This window comes from Lates calcarifer, linkage group LG15 (genome assembly GCF_001640805.2).
Source record: "Lates calcarifer isolate ASB-BC8 linkage group LG15, TLL_Latcal_v3, whole genome shotgun sequence".
NCBI classification, from domain to species: domain Eukaryota; kingdom Metazoa; phylum Chordata; class Actinopteri; family Centropomidae; genus Lates; species Lates calcarifer.
The window spans coordinates 3468520-3490285 of record NC_066847.1 but is presented as its reverse complement, the minus strand read 5'-3'; the positions used below and the strand labels follow the sequence as shown (position 1 = coordinate 3490285).

Genomic DNA, 21766 nt, shown 5'->3' with positions numbered 1-21766 from the left:
CTAGGGCAAGATAGTGACCCCCAAGTTGCCCCTGATGGCGTACCATTGGTGTGTGATTGTGTGTGTGTGTGTGTGTTAGAGCTATGAGTGGTCTATTTGACTAGAAAAGCGATGTATCAATACAGTCCATTTACCATCCGAAAGCCTCCAGAGAATAAATAAATGTGAATTACAGCAAATGTGTATGAAACTATGTATAAGATAACAAGTTTACACATTATAACATGAAGTCCATGAAGTCAAAACATTATCCTGTTTCACACTCACTGATTTAATTTTTTATCCATGGCTCTGTCAGTCTACCACTTTGATCCACACTGGAGCTATTAGTGTGGCTGCAGACTCTTAGTGTTGTTAGAGATTAAATACAGGCTCATGATTGCCCCTGTACATTGACCTCACCTACTGAGAACTGTGGGTTGTCTGTCTATAAAGACTGTAGTCAAATGGTCCTTGAGTCTTGAGGGAGGCCTTAATGAAAGTCTGAGTTTTGTCCCTGTTGGATGTTAAACGTTTTTCTTTTTTTTTCTTCTTTTTTTTCATGGGAAGAATAACGCCACTCTGACACTATCCTCACAGATAGAGAGGTGAGTGGGGAAGCAGCTCAGACAGCGATGCACTTCAGAGAGTCCTCCAAAACCCCCTAATCAAATGACCATGGATTTTTGTGTAGTTGGTCGTAGAAGGCCCAATTAATTATGCATGACAGCGGCTTGACGGCCATTTGATTTCGTTACGCGTGCCCCCTCTGAGCCGCCGATCCAATCAGGTTAGGATCCCCCCCTTCCCTCCCACCTCCTCCCTTTTCCCCGCGGCTCTGGGGCGAGGGTTAGACTCCCCTTATCGGAGGGAGAGATTTCTTTAAGAGAGTGTTTGGGGCCTTGTAGGACATTTCATCATCATAATAAGTCCTTGTTATGCAGCCAGCTCTCTCCTGTTTCCCTGCTATCAGGCCTCGTTGTCTTTGGAGAGGCAGCAGTTGGCCTGGACACCTGCCACGGAGGACAGAGAGGAGATAGACTGACTTTATTATAAGCAGAGAAAAGATGGGGAGGACAGATAGAGTGTGTGACACCTGTGAGGACGGGATGTTGATGCACTGTAGCACCTGCTTTCAGTAAAAGTACCCTGACTGAGCGTGTTCAGTAAAACTTTCATGTATAAACTAGAGCCTGACCAATACATCAGTGGGCCGACAGATAGAGCTGAAACAACTGACAGAAAATTAATGATCAAATATAACGATATTGATATTTATCACTGCAGTCAGTTTTCAAGCAAAAACACCAAGCATTCACTGATCCCAGCTTCTCAAACTGAGGATTTAATGCTTTTCGTCATCATATGTGAGTAAACGAAATATATTTGGGTTAGTTTTGCACTGATGCTCAGATAAAACAAGATACTGGAATACATTAGCTAGCACTCTGGGAAATTACAACAAACTAAACAAGCGATTGATTAACTGAGAAAATAAACAACAGATTAATCAATAATAGAAACAATCACTAGTTGCAGCCCTAATGTAATTATTACAAAGGTGTTTGTTTGGTGTCTGATGGGATGGATGGGTTTAAGATTAGAGTTCAATGCAAAATGAAGTGATTTTTCTTTCCCCCAGAAACATGTAAAGGAGTTAGAAATACTTCTTCCACCAATAAGATATGGCTACCTGTATATAGTTGTTTGAGAGTCAAAATATCCTTTATTGATATTTGTATCAGCATCAAAATGTATGGTTGGGGCTGTAGTATAGACGCAGGCATGTGTCAGGGGTAATATTTTAGAACGTGGTAAGTGGATTTCTGTGGCTGTCTGACACTGAAAGGAAACGTATCTTTTGGCCAACGCACTACTGTCAAAGGTACTGTACATACAAGAATATGATTAACATGATTATCTTTTGATTCAATTGATTTACAAACATAACTGCATCCACATCAGAACAACATACTATATTTGCATTAGCTGAGAGTCTAAATTTGACTTTTTTTTTTTTTCAAGAGTTGTACCTCGTAAAGTTTGTATCCATTATGCAGTGTCCTTTCTGTGTATAATTTTATTGATAGATATATAATCAGGACGTGCTCAGGACGTTTTCAGATCTGAGTTTTTTTATGCCTCTGCTCCAGTGATAGCCATAGCTAGAGCCATCATGTTTTCCATTTGTCCGTCTGTTCCATTTTCGTGAATGCAGTATTTCAGCAACGCCTGGAGGGAATTTCTTCAAACTTGGCACAAACGTTCACTGGGACTCACGGATGAACTGATTAGAATTTGGTGGTTAAAGGTCAAAGGTCAAGGTCACTGTGACCTCACAAAACTCAAGAGCTCAAGAATTCATAGGCTAATTGTGACAAAATCTTAACAAATGTCTGCCAGGATAAAATTATGACGTGATAACATTTTATATCTAAAAGGTCAGCATCACTGTGATATCATAATGTTCTGCAGAAAGACTTTTCTTGCCTTTATTCGATGCCATAATTCAAAAACCAAGGGGAGATTGTGACCATTTTTCCTGATAAATGTAAAAATGTCTCAAATGAAGTAGACAGAAAAAGAAGCAAAAAATAGAAATGCTCAAGCCAGGTACTTCATAATTGTACTTTCATACAGTACTTAGTTACTTGTCACCACTGATTTTAGGTTATCTTATAACGATGTTACTAAAAACATTTTAGAGTCACATAAATATCAAAAGAGATCTAGAAACCACTTCTGCAGCCTTTCTGTCAGATGTTTGTGTCCTGTCCTGTCGTCCTGTCGTCTCTGTCGTCTCTGTTTGTCCTCGGACAACTTTGCTTTCAAGGTGTATTTCCTCTAAAACGATTTTCCATTGTTTGCCAACAGGTTTCACATTTCACCACAGACTCCTCTGTGTGTTTGTGTCCTTTGTCCTCCCTGAAGCACTTTGTGGCCTGTTTGTTAAAAGCGCTTTATCGCTAAATTTGACTTGGCACGTCTTGTCAGGAGAGATTGCAGCTGATGAGACTCTTGACCTGCAGATAAAACATCCATTAAGTGGCTTGTCTGGGGCGATTCTGTACTCTTACCCTATTAGCATATTGTTAGCCATTTGCAAGATGGTGCAGCAATGGATACACGCTGCCGTACTGCAGCCAGTCACCACGCCATAAAGAACCACCTCTCACTCTGCTGCTGTGCTAAATGTCGTCTCCGACATTGTAATGCTTGCCGGCTGTCCTCCGCCAGACGATTCAAATGACCGCTAAAAGCCCGAGGGAAGGAAAAAAGGGCCAAAATGCAAAATTGATGGAAATGACATTAGATTCAGCTCATGCTCCTCACTGTGTAAATTATGCCCCAAAATGGACTCTCTGGCCCTACTGTTAGCTCCAATTTGTTAGGCCATACCTCATGGTGGCTTGTCTTGCCCTTCCCCTCTCCCTTTAATCCAATCAGAGCCGCAATGGATGTTATTTATTTGTTTATTTATTTATTTTCGAAGGATGTAACTGATTCTTATCAGGGCAGAAGTGGGGCCTTCTTCCTGGTGAAACGGTGACTAACGTCCAGCCATCGATCCGTCAGTTCGTCTGCGGTGGCGGGTGATGGTTCTGGTGATAGACGACTGTGCGCGTGTTTATATGTATGAGTGTGTATACTTTATGTAGTGTAGTGCACATTTGGGTGTGTTTTTCAGTCCTTGGATTGTGAGTGAATACTCGAGGGCGATACAGCAATAACCAGGCTTATGTGAAAATGATTTTTGAGCTGATTCTGACGTCATGTTTGTTTTTCTGCATCATATTTAGTTATGACTGGATTTTTTGTTTGACCCATTCAAATATCCACGTCCAGAGCTGCTGCTAGCTCATAATGTTTACATTCATATTCTTCTTTTAGGCTCATAAAAGCAAAGGCCAAATTGCCCAGAATGTAAATGTATAACATCATACTGCTCTTACTTGAAGACACTTTTTATGCACATCAATTACAGGTCTATTAGCTTTTCAGAGTAATATGATATATGATAGATTTTAATGGAGAGCAGCATCCTTGAAAGAACTCAGAGTTGGCTTTAATAATTTAACAACTCTTCAGAGTTCCTGAGTGGATATATTTTTTGGTCCAACCTGTCTAATTTGGTCTGTCATTCTTTACTTTCTCTTACTTTATTGCATCTTTTGTTAAAGTATTAAACCAACCACCAAAGAACAGTCAGGATCGCTGGTAATTCTCTTCATATTATGGGATAAATAAGTAGTGTTTGTAGGAAAACAAAAGAAATTTAAATTAACTTGGTGCCAAACACAGTCTTTCTCTACTGTGTTAGCCCCAAGCCCAGTGCTTGCTACTGAAGACATAGATCTTTGAAATCTCACAAATGTGTAGTTTCACTCTTAAAAGAATGTTTGTTTTTATTTTTACTACTTTTTACTGGACACAGAACAAACTTATTTTTCAATCAAAATATGACGTGAATATGTTAATTTGGGTTTCAGGGAATGATGATGCACATTTTTCACTCTTACCTAACATTTTTTACTGTGAACAACCAATAATTTATCAAAGATTTTTTTTAAACTGTCAGATGTATCTATAATGAAAACAACTGCAGCCCTACAGCATTCTATGATGCAAAAATATCCCATATTTCCAGAGATTTTCTGTGTAAATTATGGAAGCACGGGATAACCTCTTTATCTGTCTCCAAATATAACAGGCCTATTTCACAGCAGTCACAGTAGGAAAAGAACAGGTATAAAAATAAAATGAATGAGGCTGCATTTCATTTAGTGGCTTCAGTTTCAGGTTCGTGGTTTAGTGGATGTGGACGTGAATAGAACAGAGCCATCATTAGTGTCATTAGTATCACCTGTGCTTTTCTTACTATGACAAGTCAACATGCTGCTTTGTAAAGGGACTATGATGTTTGGATCAGTCTGTGGTGGCAAGTGCTCCTGCTGCATCTCTGTCCTGCAGGTAGCTGATTAGTGTGATCTGGAACACCTGTGCTACGTTACATAAGTCTTAACCACACTCTGTGCTCCTCTGTGTAGAGACCCCACAAAACCTTTTTTTCCCTGTAGTTTGTCTTAATGTTTTGTTTTACACCTTACAACACCTGCATATCCTCAAGTTTATAAGCATGACCATGTCAAGCTGGTAGCAGCCACTATTTGTCCAAATGTTTGAGTTTCTCATATCTTTTGAGTAAATTTCTTCACTTATTTATAATCCTGTTGTTCAGCAGATTAATATTTGTAAGAGATTAATTTAATGGAGATTATTCACATTACTATTTAGTAAAATGTGTTCTTTTTAACGCCACTGTCTGGTTGAAAGAAATGGCTCCAAATCTGACTGATCAGCCTCATTACTGTGAGCTTTCACACCTGTGACACCTGTTATACTGCTGTTCCTCTAACTCCATCATCTGCCAGGTCACTAAGGTCATCCTCACAAACAACTCTCAGTCCCCCACTCTCACCTGAAAACCAAAGGTGACAAATACTTCTTCTGGTGCTGTCTCCAGACTCAGGAATAGTCCCACATTAAGTCTTGACCTACCTTTTTCATCTCGCTTTTAATTCATCTGAGATTGCCTCTTAATTTTGACATTGTCTATTATAAACGTATTTTTACTCCACTTTAATCAGTTGCTGCTTTTATTCATTTTCATTTTTCATGATTAGATTCTGAGTTTATCCTCTACCTCTACCTATTCCTTTATTTATCTGTACTTGTATTGCTAATTCATCTGAAAAAATCCAGAGGTTCATCCTGTAAAATATGTATGAACTATGGACATAATGTAGGTACCAGCCAACACGCACCAGTGGAATATGAAACAGCTGACCACTAGGTGGTGCTGTATGATGTGTTTGTGATATGGCAGTTAAAATAATGAAAAATACCGTTTGTGAGATACTGAGCTTTTAGACAACAGATTTCTGCGCTGGGCTTAATATATAATATTTTATATTTAACCCCAGAACTCATAAATTATTGCATGGAGAAAAATAGGTATTACTCAGAGTAAAACAGACTCTTTTGAAATGTGGGGTTTTACAGAAACCTAAATAAATATCTGAATATCATCTGTGGTCCTTAAATCATTTCATGATTTCATTTATTTCTGACAATCTGTGATTGGTTGTGAGGGAGAAACATATACATGATGTCAGACAGTGAAAAAAATAACTCAGTGTTTGGGTGGTGATATATATTTCTCAAGGTTTACAAATAACTATTTTTTTTTAATGCGGCATAGTACATTACACATTATTTCCAGAGAGCAAAATAAATATATTGCACTTAAAAATCATCAAAACACAATCTCGTTCGGTGTCGTATTCAGATTATGGTATACAAAAGGAAACTAAACATTTTCTAAAAAAAGATTATTTTCAGTGGTAAGTCGGGAATGTGCGTATGGTTGGAAGAGAAGAAAAGTGTTGTATATTTAGAAGGATGGAAAACAACTTTCAGTTCAGGCTGTACATCAGAAAAGGACCAAGGTTTGATTTCCAAAGTAAAAGATGAGATAAAATTAACTGCTTGTACATTAATGATTCCAAAGGGGTCAGAACAGAACCTTTATGTCTGTATTCCACAGCAACAGGCTTCATGTGATGTAAACCGGGACATTTACAGTGTTTGTGTAACCAGCTCATTCATGACTTTTGCACATTTGTTTGAAGCCTCCATAGAACAGCACTAGTCACCTTCATCCACTACACACTGAATGAACCTAACACTGGTGCTTTCATGATTTCGACAAAATGTGACAGACTCACTGCAAAAAAATCCCCATCTGAACCAGTAATTTTGTTAATCACTGTCTTCTTAAAAGTCACATTTTCCAGTAAAAACTGCCAGTGTGGTAGGATTATTTCATTACTTCAACATCTTTCCAAAATGCTTCAACTTGTGTCAGTAATTTTTGAGAAATTAGTGTCTGTATCATAAAACGAGAACTGTAGAGATCGCTGCACTGGAATCAAGAAATATCTGTTAAATAGAGTCTGTAGGTAATCTGTATTGGAAACAGGTCAAACAAATCCAGCTGCACTTTTCAATGAAACTGGATTTTTTAGGCCGATACTTGTATTTTAGGGTTTAAAAAGCCAAGATGATTAAATGCATAACAAACATATTTGATAAGGATCCTTCAACTTTCAATGTTTCAATGAGCTGAAAGGAGAAGTCAGTTACTCAATTAGTTGACTAACAGCCAATTAATAATCTATTAATCTTTTTAGTTTTTCATCCAAAAATGCCAAAGGTTCACTGGTTCTCAAATGTGAGAATTTTCTGCTCTTCTGTCATAAATGATAGTAAACTTAATATTTTTACATTGTGGACGGCTGAGTGAAATTATTATTGGTATTATGGGACATTTTGTAGACATAATGATTAGTAATTACAGCTCTAAAAGAATGTTACAGTTGAAAAATTATCTTGTCAGTGTTCTCTGTAGGACAAATTATGCAATAGAGACATGGTTACTAAATTATTTTTTAAAATATTGTGGCTTATTATCCAGTCTATCAGTCTAACTCAGACTCATGAACAACAAATGCCTGTCAAAATGAAGAATTTTGCTGTGGAGCTTCTGGATTGAAAATCTATCTGCACCTAAAAGCAGCAGCATTGTCACTCCAGGTTGGACTATCTCACTTGTGCTGCTCATAGTTGTAATTCTTTATAAATTTTCAAATAAACAACTTTGATTACTTTAGAGTGTGAGAGGCAACTCCTGCAGCTTGCTCTGAATGAAACAGCAGAGAGCCATTATTTCCAGGTGTGGACGCCCTGTCGACACGGCTCTGACACAGCCATGAATCAGCTCGGCAACATCTGCTAAAGACTAGCTGCTAAAAGGCTGCAGTCAACAGTCGGCAGCAGAAAACACAGTGGAGTTGAACGTGATGTTTCTAAATAAGATGCTGTTTACGATGGAGACGTACAAAATCAAACTGTTGTTACCCTTCAAATATTTCTGTGTGTTCTGACATAAAACAGATTACAATGCACAACCAGTGAGTTCAAATGTTTGTTTTCCTCTGCATGGAAACAGACTGATAAGGGCTACATTTGTGGGCAGTCTTACACACTTGAAATACTGAATTAAAATATGACTATCTTAAAAAGAGTGTTTGTGAGCTCTACACAGTAGGTGGTCGAATTCCTCTTAGTTAAGGCCCGGTCACACCAGAAATTGACACAGCAATCTTCGTTAGAGGCTTAGCTAATGGCTAATATGCTGGCAAGCTGAGAATATACTAGAAATAGTCTGTCATAAAAATTCTTCTAATATCTTTGTTCTTTCATTTTGTTGTCAGAATAACAACAGTACAACATTTCATTCAAAAAATAGTTCTGAAAGGTTAGGAAATGGCTAGTGAGCTTTGCTAACGGTCTGTGCGATCTCACTAGCAACAGAAGAGGTAAAATAAAAGCTTATGGTGCAACACAGCCAGTAAGCTACAGTAGTAAGCTATAATTTCTTGCTCCCAGTTCCCTCAATCTGCCTGTAGATGATTTGCTAGTGGTCGACAGTGGGAATTTGCAGGCCACAAATGCAAAATTTCGCTCAGACTTCGCAGAAATCCAAAGACTGAGTCCATTGAAATGAACTGATCTTTCTGCAGAGGTTTGCTGTTTTAATTGCTGGTTTGACAGGGCCTTTAATATAAGCAAAAATCCTTCACCCTCTGTTGCAGGTGAGCTTATTCATCCCATATTATTCCATATAAAGTTTACCCAGTGTGTTTGTCTACTGCGATCAGCATGCGTCCTATGATTAGTTTTCTCTTTTTTTGCACTCTACAGTGAGGATTTTACTATGAGTAAATGTAGCATTTTCATCTTTGTACAATGCATTTCAACATATTATTTTCAACAGCGCGAGGAGGACTGTACATATGGCTGGCTTTCTAGAAAACACAGAAAAGCTGAGATGGCTGTTCTGCCTCTATGATATGCTGAAATGTTCACAGACTCAGACTGAGCCTCGCTGTCCAACATACTGTAGCGTCATTCGAGTCTCTCCAAAACGCATCACTTTAGGTTGCACTGTTGAAGGATCACACAGCAACCTGCCATCTTTAAAGCTTTGGTGGAGACCCTGTAGCCAGAAGTGACTGTTAAATGTTTAGAGGAAGACAGGGTCTTCTAAATATTGTTAAAATGACTTGAGGATCCACTGTTCTTCAAGGGCCAAGTTCAAACATGCTCCCTTTATCGTCTTGCATTAGCTTTTGTAGTTTGTACAATGTCACCAAAGAGTTTGTAGAAACCCCGGACCTGCTGGTGTTTCCACAGGTCCTGAGGGATCTTTCAGTTTGTCTTTTTTTCTGGATTAGCTTTCAGTAAGCCACATCCTCTTCACCATCACCTCGCTCTCTGAGGTGAACTATTTACAAAGACCAGGGGAAAAGATACAAACTGGATGAGGAGTGATGAGCCAGCGTGGAGAAGTAACTTGCTGCACTGGATTGGAGGTGAATGTTAGAGTGAGGTTCGGCTGTCTCCTCCCCACGACGGAGTCATACGAAGGGTGTCATGACCGTGGAGGAGTGGCGCAGTCCCTGGATGGCGGCGTAGGGGCCCTGTTGGAAGTAGTGGTGATAGCGGGGCATGTGGAAGGACGGGAAGGACGGCCCACTGCCCTGCATGGTCCCAGCCAGAGCGGTGGGCGTCAGCGGCATGCCCAGCCGGCTGTAGGGGGGCAGCGAGCCCTGGATGGGGTGGGGCAGGGAGGCGGTGCCGGTACCCATGGCTGTCAGGGACTGAGGGTGCTGGAAGCCCGAGAAGCCTGAGGTGGTGGTGACCCAGGAGCTCAGAGAGAGGTTGTCTGAGGCAGTGAACGCTGAGCCTACAGGAGACACATGGTAGATGTAAACATTATGGGATCTACAAATTCATACTGCTTCTTATTGTCAACATATCTAAAATCTTTTTTTCCTATCACTATGGGAGTAGTAATATAGTAGTATATATACTTATATATATTAAAATAACTTGTCACTGCTCACCTCTTAACATAGGAGTTTTTATTTATTTAGTTTGCACTGGGGGACATATTCTTTCATCATCATGAGCACACACACTGTAATTTATTTTGATTTTCAGTAACTAGAGCACCGAACGTATATTAATTCACTGCTGAAAACAGTCCCCACTGAATGATTATTTCCTCCTAATGGAGAATGGACTGCCTTTACATGGAATTTGTTGACTGTAATAAAAATACAGAACAACACCAGCCATCCCTTTCATCTGCTGTATCTGTCCTGACATGATCTGTAGTGTGTGCGTGTGTGTGTGTGTTGACAGCAGCTCACCTCTGGTGTGTGTAGGGTGTCCGTCCTCACCCAGGTTCTCCTCATCGCCAGTGTAGGTTCGGATCGGCGACCGGGCGTATGAGTGCTTGTGGATCAGATTCTCAACACTTTCCCTGCAGCAAAAGCCGAAGAGAGAGCCCCAAAATAAATCTCTTTTTTTCCACTGTAAATATTCTTTTTCACAACAAAAAAGAAGAGAAGAAGAGCATTTATCAAACATGCTCAGCGTGTGACACTTTACATTAGAAGTGAAGCTTGTGCTTGATTCTTTCTAATGTTGTATCTTTGGATTGTTTCAGTGTTTTGTTTGCAGACCTACTGCCTTGAATTTTCCTGTAGGAATAAATACAGTACCTTGATTATACACTATCTTGACACGTATTTTAGTCACGTATTTTAGTAGCTGTTGGTAATTAATTCAACCCATTTTTTTTAAACACAGTTTGTTAATTTAAAATTTTTAAAAAATGTTCAAATATTCTGAATTTTACTTTAAACACATTAAAACTGTGACGTCAGTCTCTGAGCAGGCCTCTCCCTGCAGGTGCCTGAGGGGCGGAGTTTTGTCGTCAGGGAGATTCAGCTCACCTGTTGACTGCACTATATAAGCTGGTGGCAGTCCACCAGTCTTTCTATCGCTCCTGGTTTTCACCTCATTTGGCTTTGTTGCATTGATATTGTCTAACTTCCTTTTTACACCAGTATCAGTATCTATGTCTCTGTTTGTGTTCGTGTTGTGTAGAATCTGAAAATGTGTGTCCACTCAGTGTATTCTTCTTCTTCTCATGTTTCTGTTGACTGTAGTTGTTGTCGTGTATGTGCGTGTTCACTGTCCCACAAAGTGCATTAGCTCATTTGAGTCTTGTCAGACGGCACTTCTCAAACACAGTGACACAAATTGTTGGGGGGGGTAGTGCATGTTAGTGAGTGTGTGGGTGGGTGGACAGGCAAGTGGTCTGCATCATGAGAGCCATGCGTCCACATTAGCAGCCCTCCCTCTGCAGCCCCCACCCCTCCAATTAGGTTAGGAAAGTGCAATATCTGTCAGCAGAGGAGTACAAATGTGTGTGTTTTTATCAGCGTCGGGTCCCTCCGGCATAGAGGCCACAGCAAACTCCCACAATGCACAGCAGAGTAGGAGGGAGGTGAGGGGAGGGGGGCGGGTCATGCTGGTTTCAATCAGTCACTGCAGCCAATTGAATTACAGTGTGTTTTAGTGCAGTGGCCGACTCCAGACTAATGTGATTTCTGCAGCTCCCTGAAGATCAATTGATCAGGTCTAATTCACAGCCCTCAAAAAGAGAAAGACAGAGAAGAAGAAGGAGGAGGAGGGAGGTCGGGTGGGAGGGGTGGGTGTCTGGCTGTGTTTCGGCGGCCTCTGTTCAGGATGTTTGATTGAGGGAAATGGGCAGATGGTTTGATTTTGTCAGCTGATTTTGGCCGTTGTGCCGGAATCAGGAATTACGAGAAGTGTGTGTTTTGGCAGCATCCATAAAAATCCTTTGGAGGGGGATTTGTAAGAGTGTGTGTGTGTCTGTGTGTGTGTGTCTGTGTGCGAACATGCACTGACTTGTCTCTTTCATGCACAAAATAATAAAAATAGAAAATATGATGAGAAGGAAAGAAAAGACTACAGAGGAAACAGTAGAAGACAGAAGGAAGGAACAACATGGGAGAATTAAAGGGGTAAAGGTTCACAAATTAAAATCAAAAAGATGACAAGGAAAGACAGGAGGAAAAAGGAGTTAAACAAGAAGACTAAGAATGCACAATAAATGAAAAACTAGTGTGAGAAGACAACAAAAAGTAATAACTAGAGGGAAAAGGAAAAATGAATAAAGAAGAAGCAAACATTTAGAAAGAACATCAAATGAGGAAGATGGAAGGATAAGGGAAAAAAGAATACAAGAAATGTAAGAGGGAAGGTATGAAAAAAGGGAGAGGGGACAAACTAGTAAAAAGAAGGAAAGAGGAGTAAGAAGATATGACAGATTAGAAAGCATGAAAGAAATAAGAAAGAAAATGAAAGACAAGAAAGGAGATAAATTAAGGAAAGAAGAAAAGAATGAAGAATTACGGAGAAAAATAGCCAGGAAAAAATGAAGGTACAGACAAGACAAGAAGTAAAGGCAGAATAAGATGGAAAGATGGAAACAGAAATGAAAGACAAAAAGGAAAGATGAAAATAAAGAGAGATATTTGGAGCAAGACAGAGGAAATGACAAAGAGGAAAGACTGAGAGGAGATGAGTGGACTGAAAGACAAACGTAAAATAAAGCAAAGGATGACAGAAAGAAGGACAGACTGTGAATGTGGTTACATGGAACGTGGATTATCTGTTTCACAAACACAGAGAAATAAACACTGATGCTTCTGTATTTGCTAATTAGCAGCAGGATATCTACCACTCCCCTCCACACACACACACATACACACACACACACACACACACACACACTGCTCCCCCTTTATGTATCTTATCGGCAGTGGTGGGACAGAGGTAAACAAACAGTGCAGGACCCAGAATCCCCTGTACCTCTCCATGTCCGTCAGCCGTGAGGAGTCCCGGAAACCTTTGGCAAACGGGTTACTGTCGATCTTGAGTTTGGTTATCTGGGGAAAACACAGCAGAGTAAAGGGTCAGTTTCCTCCTCCTTTTTATTTACCCTTCTCTCTTGATCCTTAATATTTCCCTCTCTCTCTTAATTTACAGCTGCTTCTCCCTCTGTTGTTGTTTTGTTTTATTTTCTTCTCAGCTTCTTTCTCTCAGCACACAAAAACCGTCAGTCCGTCTGGACATGCTCCTTCCTGCAGCTTGGCTCTATTCTCTGTAATGTTACCACAACACTACAAACACAGTAGAGCTAAGGCTTAAAAGTCATTCATTTTTTACTAATAACAGCCTATTAATTACTGTTATTGTGTGTACAGTCAGTAACAAATAGTGACATGGAAGTTTAAGAGCTAGAATAGCTTTCAGCAGTTTGTAACCACAACATATTTTAGTCTGGGTAAATAACTTAGAATAATATAAAAATAACACTGACACAGAGTCAAAACAGTCCTTTGTCTTGTGTGGTTTTGTGGGTACTGGGTACAGTTGACCAATTGTGTTGGTGCTTTATTCACCCAAAATGACCCGGTGTGCTTATTTAGTCTGTCTCTGTGCGGAGGATCGTTCCTGTATGTGCGATTTTAAAGGAAGGACCAGTCACATATTCACAAACGATCCGGTTTTATTTCACTGTATCACTGTTTGTGTTTTGTGATGCTTCGTATTAAACGTCATTGAATGAACTTTTAATCTCAACAAGCTGACACAGAAAGTCCTTAAAGTGCCAATAAAGAAAAATGGAAATTTCAACATCTACAAAATCTAAGTCAACTGCTGATGAAGACTGTGTGATACAGTCAAAAGCTCCAGAACAATCACTCACCAGCTGGTTCTGATAGGCCGTGACGGCAGTGAAGACGGTCTCGACGAAGACGAAGGTGCGAAACTCCTCAGACTTGAGGTTGAGCAGCTGAGGCGGTGTGGTCTTTCTTCTTGATGATGTGGACCCGCGGCTGGTACTTGTGCATGGAGTTGAGGATGATCTGCAGAGGACAATCAGAGTGAGAATCAATGACAGTCAGTGAGACAGGGAAACACAGGTTCAGCTGAGATGGCGTATTCTTCTTGCCAACAAATTCCATGAAAAAGACCAAAACCAGCAGTGACGTAAATGTATTGTCTGTGTATCCAAAGTCTGACACATACCTTCCTGCTGCCACGTGTTAATCCGCAGCTGAAAATAGTCCCCAATAAATGCACCATTTACTCTGGTTGCTAAAAATTACAGTGGCCAGCTGTTTCAGGAAATTTTTTGAAAGAGAAAATATATCTTTGTGACCCATTTTTAAAGATTTATGTCTTCAGTAAGAACCAGTGGGTTTGGGCTCAGTCACAGACAGGGTAGGGAAGTTGGAAAATATTGAGAGATGGACCTAAACACTAAGACAGCCTGTTTTTTGTCTTTTCATAGGATTTGCTGACAAAACCAAAAATACAGAATATCACAAGCCTCCTTTTAAAATGAACAGTGAAAGTACTGTTCTTCAGTCAGTGGCTTGTTGTTGTTCATCCTCAGTAAGTTTGGTAAAATATAAAAAGTACTCATGTTAAACACAAAAAGAAGGCAATGAAAAGAAGGTCTAATGTCAGTGCAATAAAACTGAGATGATCAAATTTATCTACCAAAATAATAAGCAGAATTAAAATAAAATTCACTGGATTCTTGTCAGAGGCAGGTTTAGAAATTTGTGTATAAATAAAAGAATATCAAGGTCAAGAATGAACTCTTAATCCAACATGAATGAGAAGTCCTTGAAACAAAATGGACTCGCTCTGCTGATGAAGATCATGTGATACGATTAAAAGCTCCAACACAGCTACTAAATGGACATTGTGGTGAGACTGTTTCGTCAGTTTGCTCAGAAACTTTTAAAAGGTCAGTCCAGGACTTTATCATTTCATTCCTGGCATTGTGTATTTTATATATATATTAAAATGCTGTAAATAAACAAAAAAGTAAAATAAATAAATACATCTATAAGGAATAACACTGAAACATTTCTGAAATGGTGAAGTAGAGAGCTTTTTCACTCAGCATGGCATGATGCCTTGTCCTTTCTGAATTGTTCCTGACTTTGTGAACCTTTGCGTTTTTTTTTTTTTTTTTTTTTTTTTATGAAAATCTCTCCAGACTGAGTGGTCTGATTGAATGAGAGGAGAAGACCAACAAAGATGGAGGAAATAAAATGACAAACAGAAAAACACAAAGCTTGTAAGATGACAATGAGAGAGGGACGGAGACGCAGCGCGGAGAGACGAATAATAAAAAGATGAGGGAAAAGATGAAGGGAGACATGGGGTGACTGGAAAAAGAGAGTGAGAGGAGTGTGAACAGATAAAGTTGTTAACACTGCAGCTGCAGTGTCAGTGTGAGAATTTCCTTCCACAATCATTCCTGTCTGGCTGCAGCCCAGGGAAAGTTTAATTATCTTTCTCGGCCACTGACTAAAATACATAATACTACATAAAACTAAAATAAATAGTAATATATGTTCAGCTACAGAAGGATGTATTATCTACATCACTCTTATTTTTGTCAGTGGGGCTGACTATTTCAGTCCATAGAATAGATATATATATAGATAAATAATAATTTCTTTAAAATAGTTAAGTTTTCATTATGTAAAGAGTAATGTTGCTTTTTATCTTTATCTATGAACTCATCCACACAGCTGCTTGTTTTCTTAAATGATGATGAAACCAATGGCGTTACACATTTTAAGATATTTTTAAGATACAAGTATTTTGGAAGCAAATTAATCAGTTCAAATAAATCTCTTATCAGCAATGCTTTATTTTGTATTTCTTTCAGGTGAGCTTTAAAAAAATGTTACACTCCAGACTGAATTTTTTTAAACCTCACTGCGTCAGCAGCACAATACAACGTCAACAACTGAAGAAAAAATCAATGTCTCATCATCAAATAATGTGAAATATTATTTCTGCATATTATAATTATAATCCTCTTTAATATTTTACTTCTAAACATTAAATTTCTCTTGAAATACAGGAGGTTTTGGTGTTAATACATTATTTCTGTTTTACTCAAGGAAATATGCCATTTTCATTATACAGCTAATTGTTCAAAAAATAAAAAAGATGAGGTGCCTGACAAAACGAGCAACAGTCTGTCTGAGAAACTAACATAATTAAAGAAAGATGTTTTTATGTGCATTTGTTTTGGTTACGTCCATGTTAATAATGTTGGAGGAAGAGAGAGAATAACACGCTCACACACCCTTCAAGATAATAATTACTGTGTTTCCCAGGCTGTGTTCTACAGTTGGCTAATGAATGGATAAAGGATAAATGGTTTTCTATTCGGATTCTGTTCCCTGTTGGTGCTTGTCTTGATGCTCTCAGTGAAAGGAGGATTAAAAGAGCAATTTGCTCTAGTCAGGCGAGTAATTATAAAACCACACTGGACTTTAAATCTGACAGAGAAAAAGCTTTCAGCCTGTGTGATCTTACACATCATTCTATAGAATCAACTTTTAATATATTTTACATGCAGTTTGGTCATTATCCAGAATTCCAGCCTGTTACATTTAATAATAACTCACAAATCCAGACCAGTAAAGTCCTGCAAAGCCTGATTTGAAATCTAGAGTGGTTATTTTTACAGGTAAAGCTGTTAGAGGCGTCCGGCCTACTGATGGGAAACGTGTTTTATTATTTCCTCGAAACAAAAGTAGGATAAAGAGACAAGTGCTCACATGTCCGTGTTGGTCCAGTTCGTTGTTTGTCAGTTTGACTTTCTCGAAGGAAACCATCTGTTTCATCAGCTGCTCTCCGGTGAACGGTGAGTCCGGGTGGACGTACAGCCTGTCAGAGGAGGAGAGCAGAGGCCGTTAGATTTGAAGGCTGGGGAGTGGGGTTCTGGTCCAGGGCTGGAGTCAGGTTAAACATGATAGGAGACGACTGGCTGAGGTGAGGTGAGGTCCGAGTTAAGGTAAGAGACAGACACACAACACCGCCTCCTCCGAGCCTCCGAGTAGAACGGCAACAGGTCACATCCTCAGCTCTGATTGGCTGACAGACGTTCGAAGCCAACGTTACATAGCCAATCAAACGCACACATGTAACCAGCGCTTAGCAACCGCGTTCTATCTGCCTGTAAAATAACGGCGGAAACTTTCTCAAAGTTTCTTATATTTTTTGTTTAGCGAGCGAGAAAAAAGCAAGGAAAAAAATCCTAAATCATTTAATTTGAAAGCAAATCATTTTTGACAAACTGCATTCAGAAATGAATTATCCATATCTTTATACCAGGCGCAGTAATTTGCATTGGAAAAAAAAACCAGCAAAAAAATCGCCCAAATAACTGTTAGCAAGTTTCGATCTTTACTGTCCTTTAGCCTACACAAAACAACAGCTTCCTGAACGTGCGTTTTTTTTAAACAGCCATCATGTTCCCAAAGAAATATTTCGTTTACTTTTAGTTTCAGGGTTAAATTATACGGGGGGTGACCTGTTTCATTCATTTCATTTTCAAATTCTATAAATTAAAAGATAAAGATAAATATTATCTCGGCCATAATTCACATTTATAATACCAAAATCATGACTCCTGATTGTTTAAAATAATAACTGATCTTGTTCAACACAAACCACTGTATCTTAAATGACGAACAATGAGTCTTGAGGTTTAAGTAAAACTCAGGTATGTTGTTAGAAGAATTCTGTCTTATTTTAACGTGTTGACTTCAGGAAAATGAAATATTCTGAGTCGCCAAACCGTCAGCTCAGCAGTGTGGAGGGTGGAGGCTGAGCCGCTGTACCTGGCGGGCAGAGGAGGGTCGGCCTTGCCGGCCACCAGCCAGGAGGAGCGGTGGTAGGCGTACCGGTACCGCTTGTTGTCCACCGGGACGATGTCCATCAACACGATGTACTTAGAGTCCTGGTCCACCCCGGAGAAAGAGACCCGGATGGTGGGGAACATCCTCCTAATGAAGAAGAGACATTAATATTGGTTGTTAATGTTCTTCTTCTTCTGATAATATTATTATTAATTATTATGATGTTATAAATATTATTACTAATTATCAGTAAACTACACCTCACGATGTAAAGTCTGACCGGACACCAAAGGGAAAATCTCGTAAAATGTTTCATTTCTTTGATTTTTCTTGTTTAATTATTTGTAAATGTCTGATAATCAGGATTTTTAAATTGTGTCTGAACGTGTTGTGTAATAAAACAACAGGCTAAATGTTAGATTATTTTTATTTTGTTATCTTAAAGGTGGTCAGATGCAAATGCACAAGTCTTAAAATATTGTAATGAGCCAGTTAAATACCTGTCATGTTCATTCGTTTAACTGTGGATTGCAGGCTGCTAAAACTGTGACCATTGTCTTACGGCTTTTCTGTCTTGCATATAGCCTACTTATCCCAGTGGCCTCAAACACTTACAAATATTACAGATCCACCTGTATGTTATTATTATTTTATTATATATTCTTTGTAATTATTTACATATCTCCTGTGCACAGGCCTTTGTGGTGTGAAGGTGTGTGGCCTTATATGGCCACAACCTATAGATGATATAAACATTACATCATGGAGTAGTTGTCAGACGACGGCACGTTTATATGAACATTTCAGGTCAGGTGTGTGTGCAGTTTTCTGTCTGGAGTCGTCTTGTAGCCATGAGACCAGATAAAATAACAAAATGATCAGAATACAGTAAACACCGTTTACCTTCCAGACTTGGTGATGATCATCTCGGTGCCGAGCTCGTGAAATTTGTCCCACAGCTCTTTGGTCTCCAGGCTGCACGATATCTTCGCCATCTCCTCGCTGGGGATGCCGGGATTGGTGGGGATGAGCGGCTCCGTGCACACCGCTGGCGCGCTCCCGCTGAAGTCCCCGTGCCCGTCCATAGAGGACAGGTCAGCCAGAGACTGCTGGTTACAGGACGACTTCTCCACGAACTGCTCTGTTGTCGCGAGATGCGTGTAGACAGAGAAATAAACAGAAAATATGAGAACGATTTTCATTTTATTTCAGTGATTGTGACAGCAACGACTCTGTTACAAAGGAACAGAAAATCAGAAAATTTAAATGTAGTTTACCTTTCCAATATGTTTTTTGGTTTTAAATATAAGATGCAGTTATAAACAGCTTTTTCTAGTTTTATTTCCCCTTATGTTGTAGACGTAGCTGTAGCTGCAAATAATAAAAGTAAATAGAAATTATAGATTTTTATTATAGACCATGACAGCTATCAGTATAACTCCACTGTCACGTGAAGTGTTAACCTGTTTTACTATTTGTTTTACCATTATATTTAAATTATAAAAAATAAAAGAGGAAATATGTTTGTCTTTTTGTTGTTCTTTCTTTCAAAAATTGCAACAGACAAATTAAATTTGTCGAAACAACCCGTTTTGTGTGGATTTCTGTTAGTCAGCAAGAAAAAGCTTTGGAAAATAGAAGCTGCAAATAACACATGACCTCCTTAGATAAAATAAAATCTCTGTTCTAACAGGGAAAAACAGCTCATGTTACCATTTATGTTCTGTAAGACTGAAATGATCCAGTATGAAAAACTGACACCAGCGTGTTAGATAAAGACCTCAGCCACATTCTTTGAACAAAATGACCATTTCATGTTTAAAATCATTTAGTAATATTAATAGTTATAGCTGTAAGTGTAATAGTTCAAATTTGAACAAAACGTAAAATGTTACACAATTACGCTTTAGTAACTCGAGAATAAATGTAACGGAAATAAATATTTGTCACATTAAGGGGATGTCAGCATCCTTTTCTGTTTCCTGATTTAATTGTAAATATTATAAAGACTTTATCGTTCACTGTTTAATTTTATTTTCTCAGCATTGCTTGTTTTAACATGGAGATTGTACGTTACTGAAGTTTTTAATAAACTCAGGAACAGGATTTTTGCAGACAACACATTTAACAGGTGTAATGTTTAGCTGTGATCGCTAACACAAATTACACTGGATTTAAGTTTTCTGTTTCCTCTTCCATCCTTACCGAGAGGCTTGATGGTGTTCTCCTCCGTCTCTTTGTCCTTATTGGGCTTCCCACTGGACATCAGGGCGGCTATGGAGAAAGCGTTTGCCCGGGATGAGAGCTGTGGTTTCGGGGATGACGTGTACTCCATGTCGGTGGTAAAAAGGTTTGGACCAAAATAATATTCCTCTTTAAATTATAATAATAATAATAATAAATCCCTCCAGAAACCCTCAACTCCGCCTGCTTTTAGCTCCCAGCGAAGAGAGGAAAAAGAAGACGGTGAAAAATTCGCACAGTTTCTCCTCGACTTCGCTTTTTGCGCACAAACAGTCCGCTCGCTCAAACTGTGAAACACTCGCCACTTTGGAAGCACTTGTCACTGCCGAGCTGTGAGTCTGGTTGGATGCATGGCGAAGGACGGAGGAGGAGGACTGTCTTGACTCCAGAGACTTGCGCGCGTCCCGCAGTGCCTGATCTGAGGCCGGCTGCTCTTTGGGAAGCTTCAGTCCGGATCACCCTCCCCTTATAATTCCAGTGTGCCCACCAATCACTGCCTCTGCTTCCACGTCACACTCCCACCGTCCCACAGCAGCTCTGATACCGAGCAGCCAATTAAATAACCTGAGGCTGTCAGGGGTTTATTTTTTTATTTTTTCATGCCAAAGACCCCAAATACAGACTCTCTCTCTCTCTCTCTCTCTCTCTCTCTCTCTCTCTCTGTGTGTGTGTGTGTGGTTGGAAACGAATCGTATGATATTTTTATGACTTCACACTGAACTATACGAGGTGATGACACTGGGAAATGACAAATATATGGTTAGGAAAATGTAGTTCTTGGCTGCCATTGCACAATATTAAGGAGGGGAATAAGAGGTGAAATTTAGCCTCCTCAAGGACCCCTGGAGGGCCCCCAGACCACATGTTGAGAACCACAGCAAGCCCAGAGATTTTCCTGGAGATGTTTGCCCAAGATGGTGCTGTTTGATAATTAATGGCAGCAGTGAGATGATGATGGCTGCTTAACTCTTAACTCTCACACATGCACATTTTCATTTTGGAAACTTCTAATCATTTCCCAACACACACACACACACACACACACACACACACAGCCACAAACCTCCTGCTGTCAGGATCATTGAATAATGTGTCTCAAAATGTAGCCTACATGTAGCATGTTTACTGCAGTGTCCAGAAAAAAAGAGACTTGTGTGCTGTCTGTTTTAATGTAAACCAATACTTTCTGTAATAAATACATAAGTGAAGCTTATATATAAAAATATTTTATTATTATATCTAACACTGTAAAAAAAATCTGATGCTGTAGCTTGTGTTGTTTTTTTATATATTTTTCCCTGCACACACCAGGAGCAGTTTAGGGTTCAATATCTTGCTCAAGGGCTCTTTGCCACATGATCAGGGCCATTAATAACCAACCTGTTGTAGCATCTGAGCAACAGCAACTCTGTCACCTTGTCTGTATTATGTATTATTTTTTCCCTTCTACATAAATGTCTTTAAAAAAAAAACCCATTGAGAGGTGTTTTGGCAAAAAAACTCCCCTTGGATAGTATCATTTTCACTTTGCTTTATTATGTTTTAAAGCAATTATTTTTTGTCAAGATGATGAGTTGTTAGTGTGTTGATACAAGGATACCGTGTGTGTTTTTTTTGGGAAGAAGAAACAAAAGATCTTGCACAATGTTCATCACTTTTCAGTCCTCAGACCTTCACCACTGGTGGAGTTTAAATGTGTTTACTCAAATACTTGCTTTGAGGTACTTGTACATTACTTGAGTATCTTAATTCATTAATTTTACATATAATTATTTAATTTACATATATTA

General features: G+C 39.2%; 1 protein-coding gene across 1 annotated transcript; it reads right to left on the bottom strand.

Annotated features, from left to right (window-relative positions):
- Positions 1-6192: 6192 nt before the first annotated feature.
- Positions 6193-20482, bottom strand: tbx20 (T-box transcription factor 20). The gene is given in 9 exon segments (XM_018676121.2): positions 6193-9850; positions 10320-10432; positions 12856-12932; positions 13757-13843; positions 13845-13916; positions 16650-16758; positions 17715-17879; positions 18636-18873; positions 19938-20482. Coding segments are annotated over 9 exon segments (1320 nt in total). The 5' UTR covers positions 20068-20482; the 3' UTR covers positions 6193-9521.
- Positions 20483-21766: the final 1284 nt, after the last annotated feature.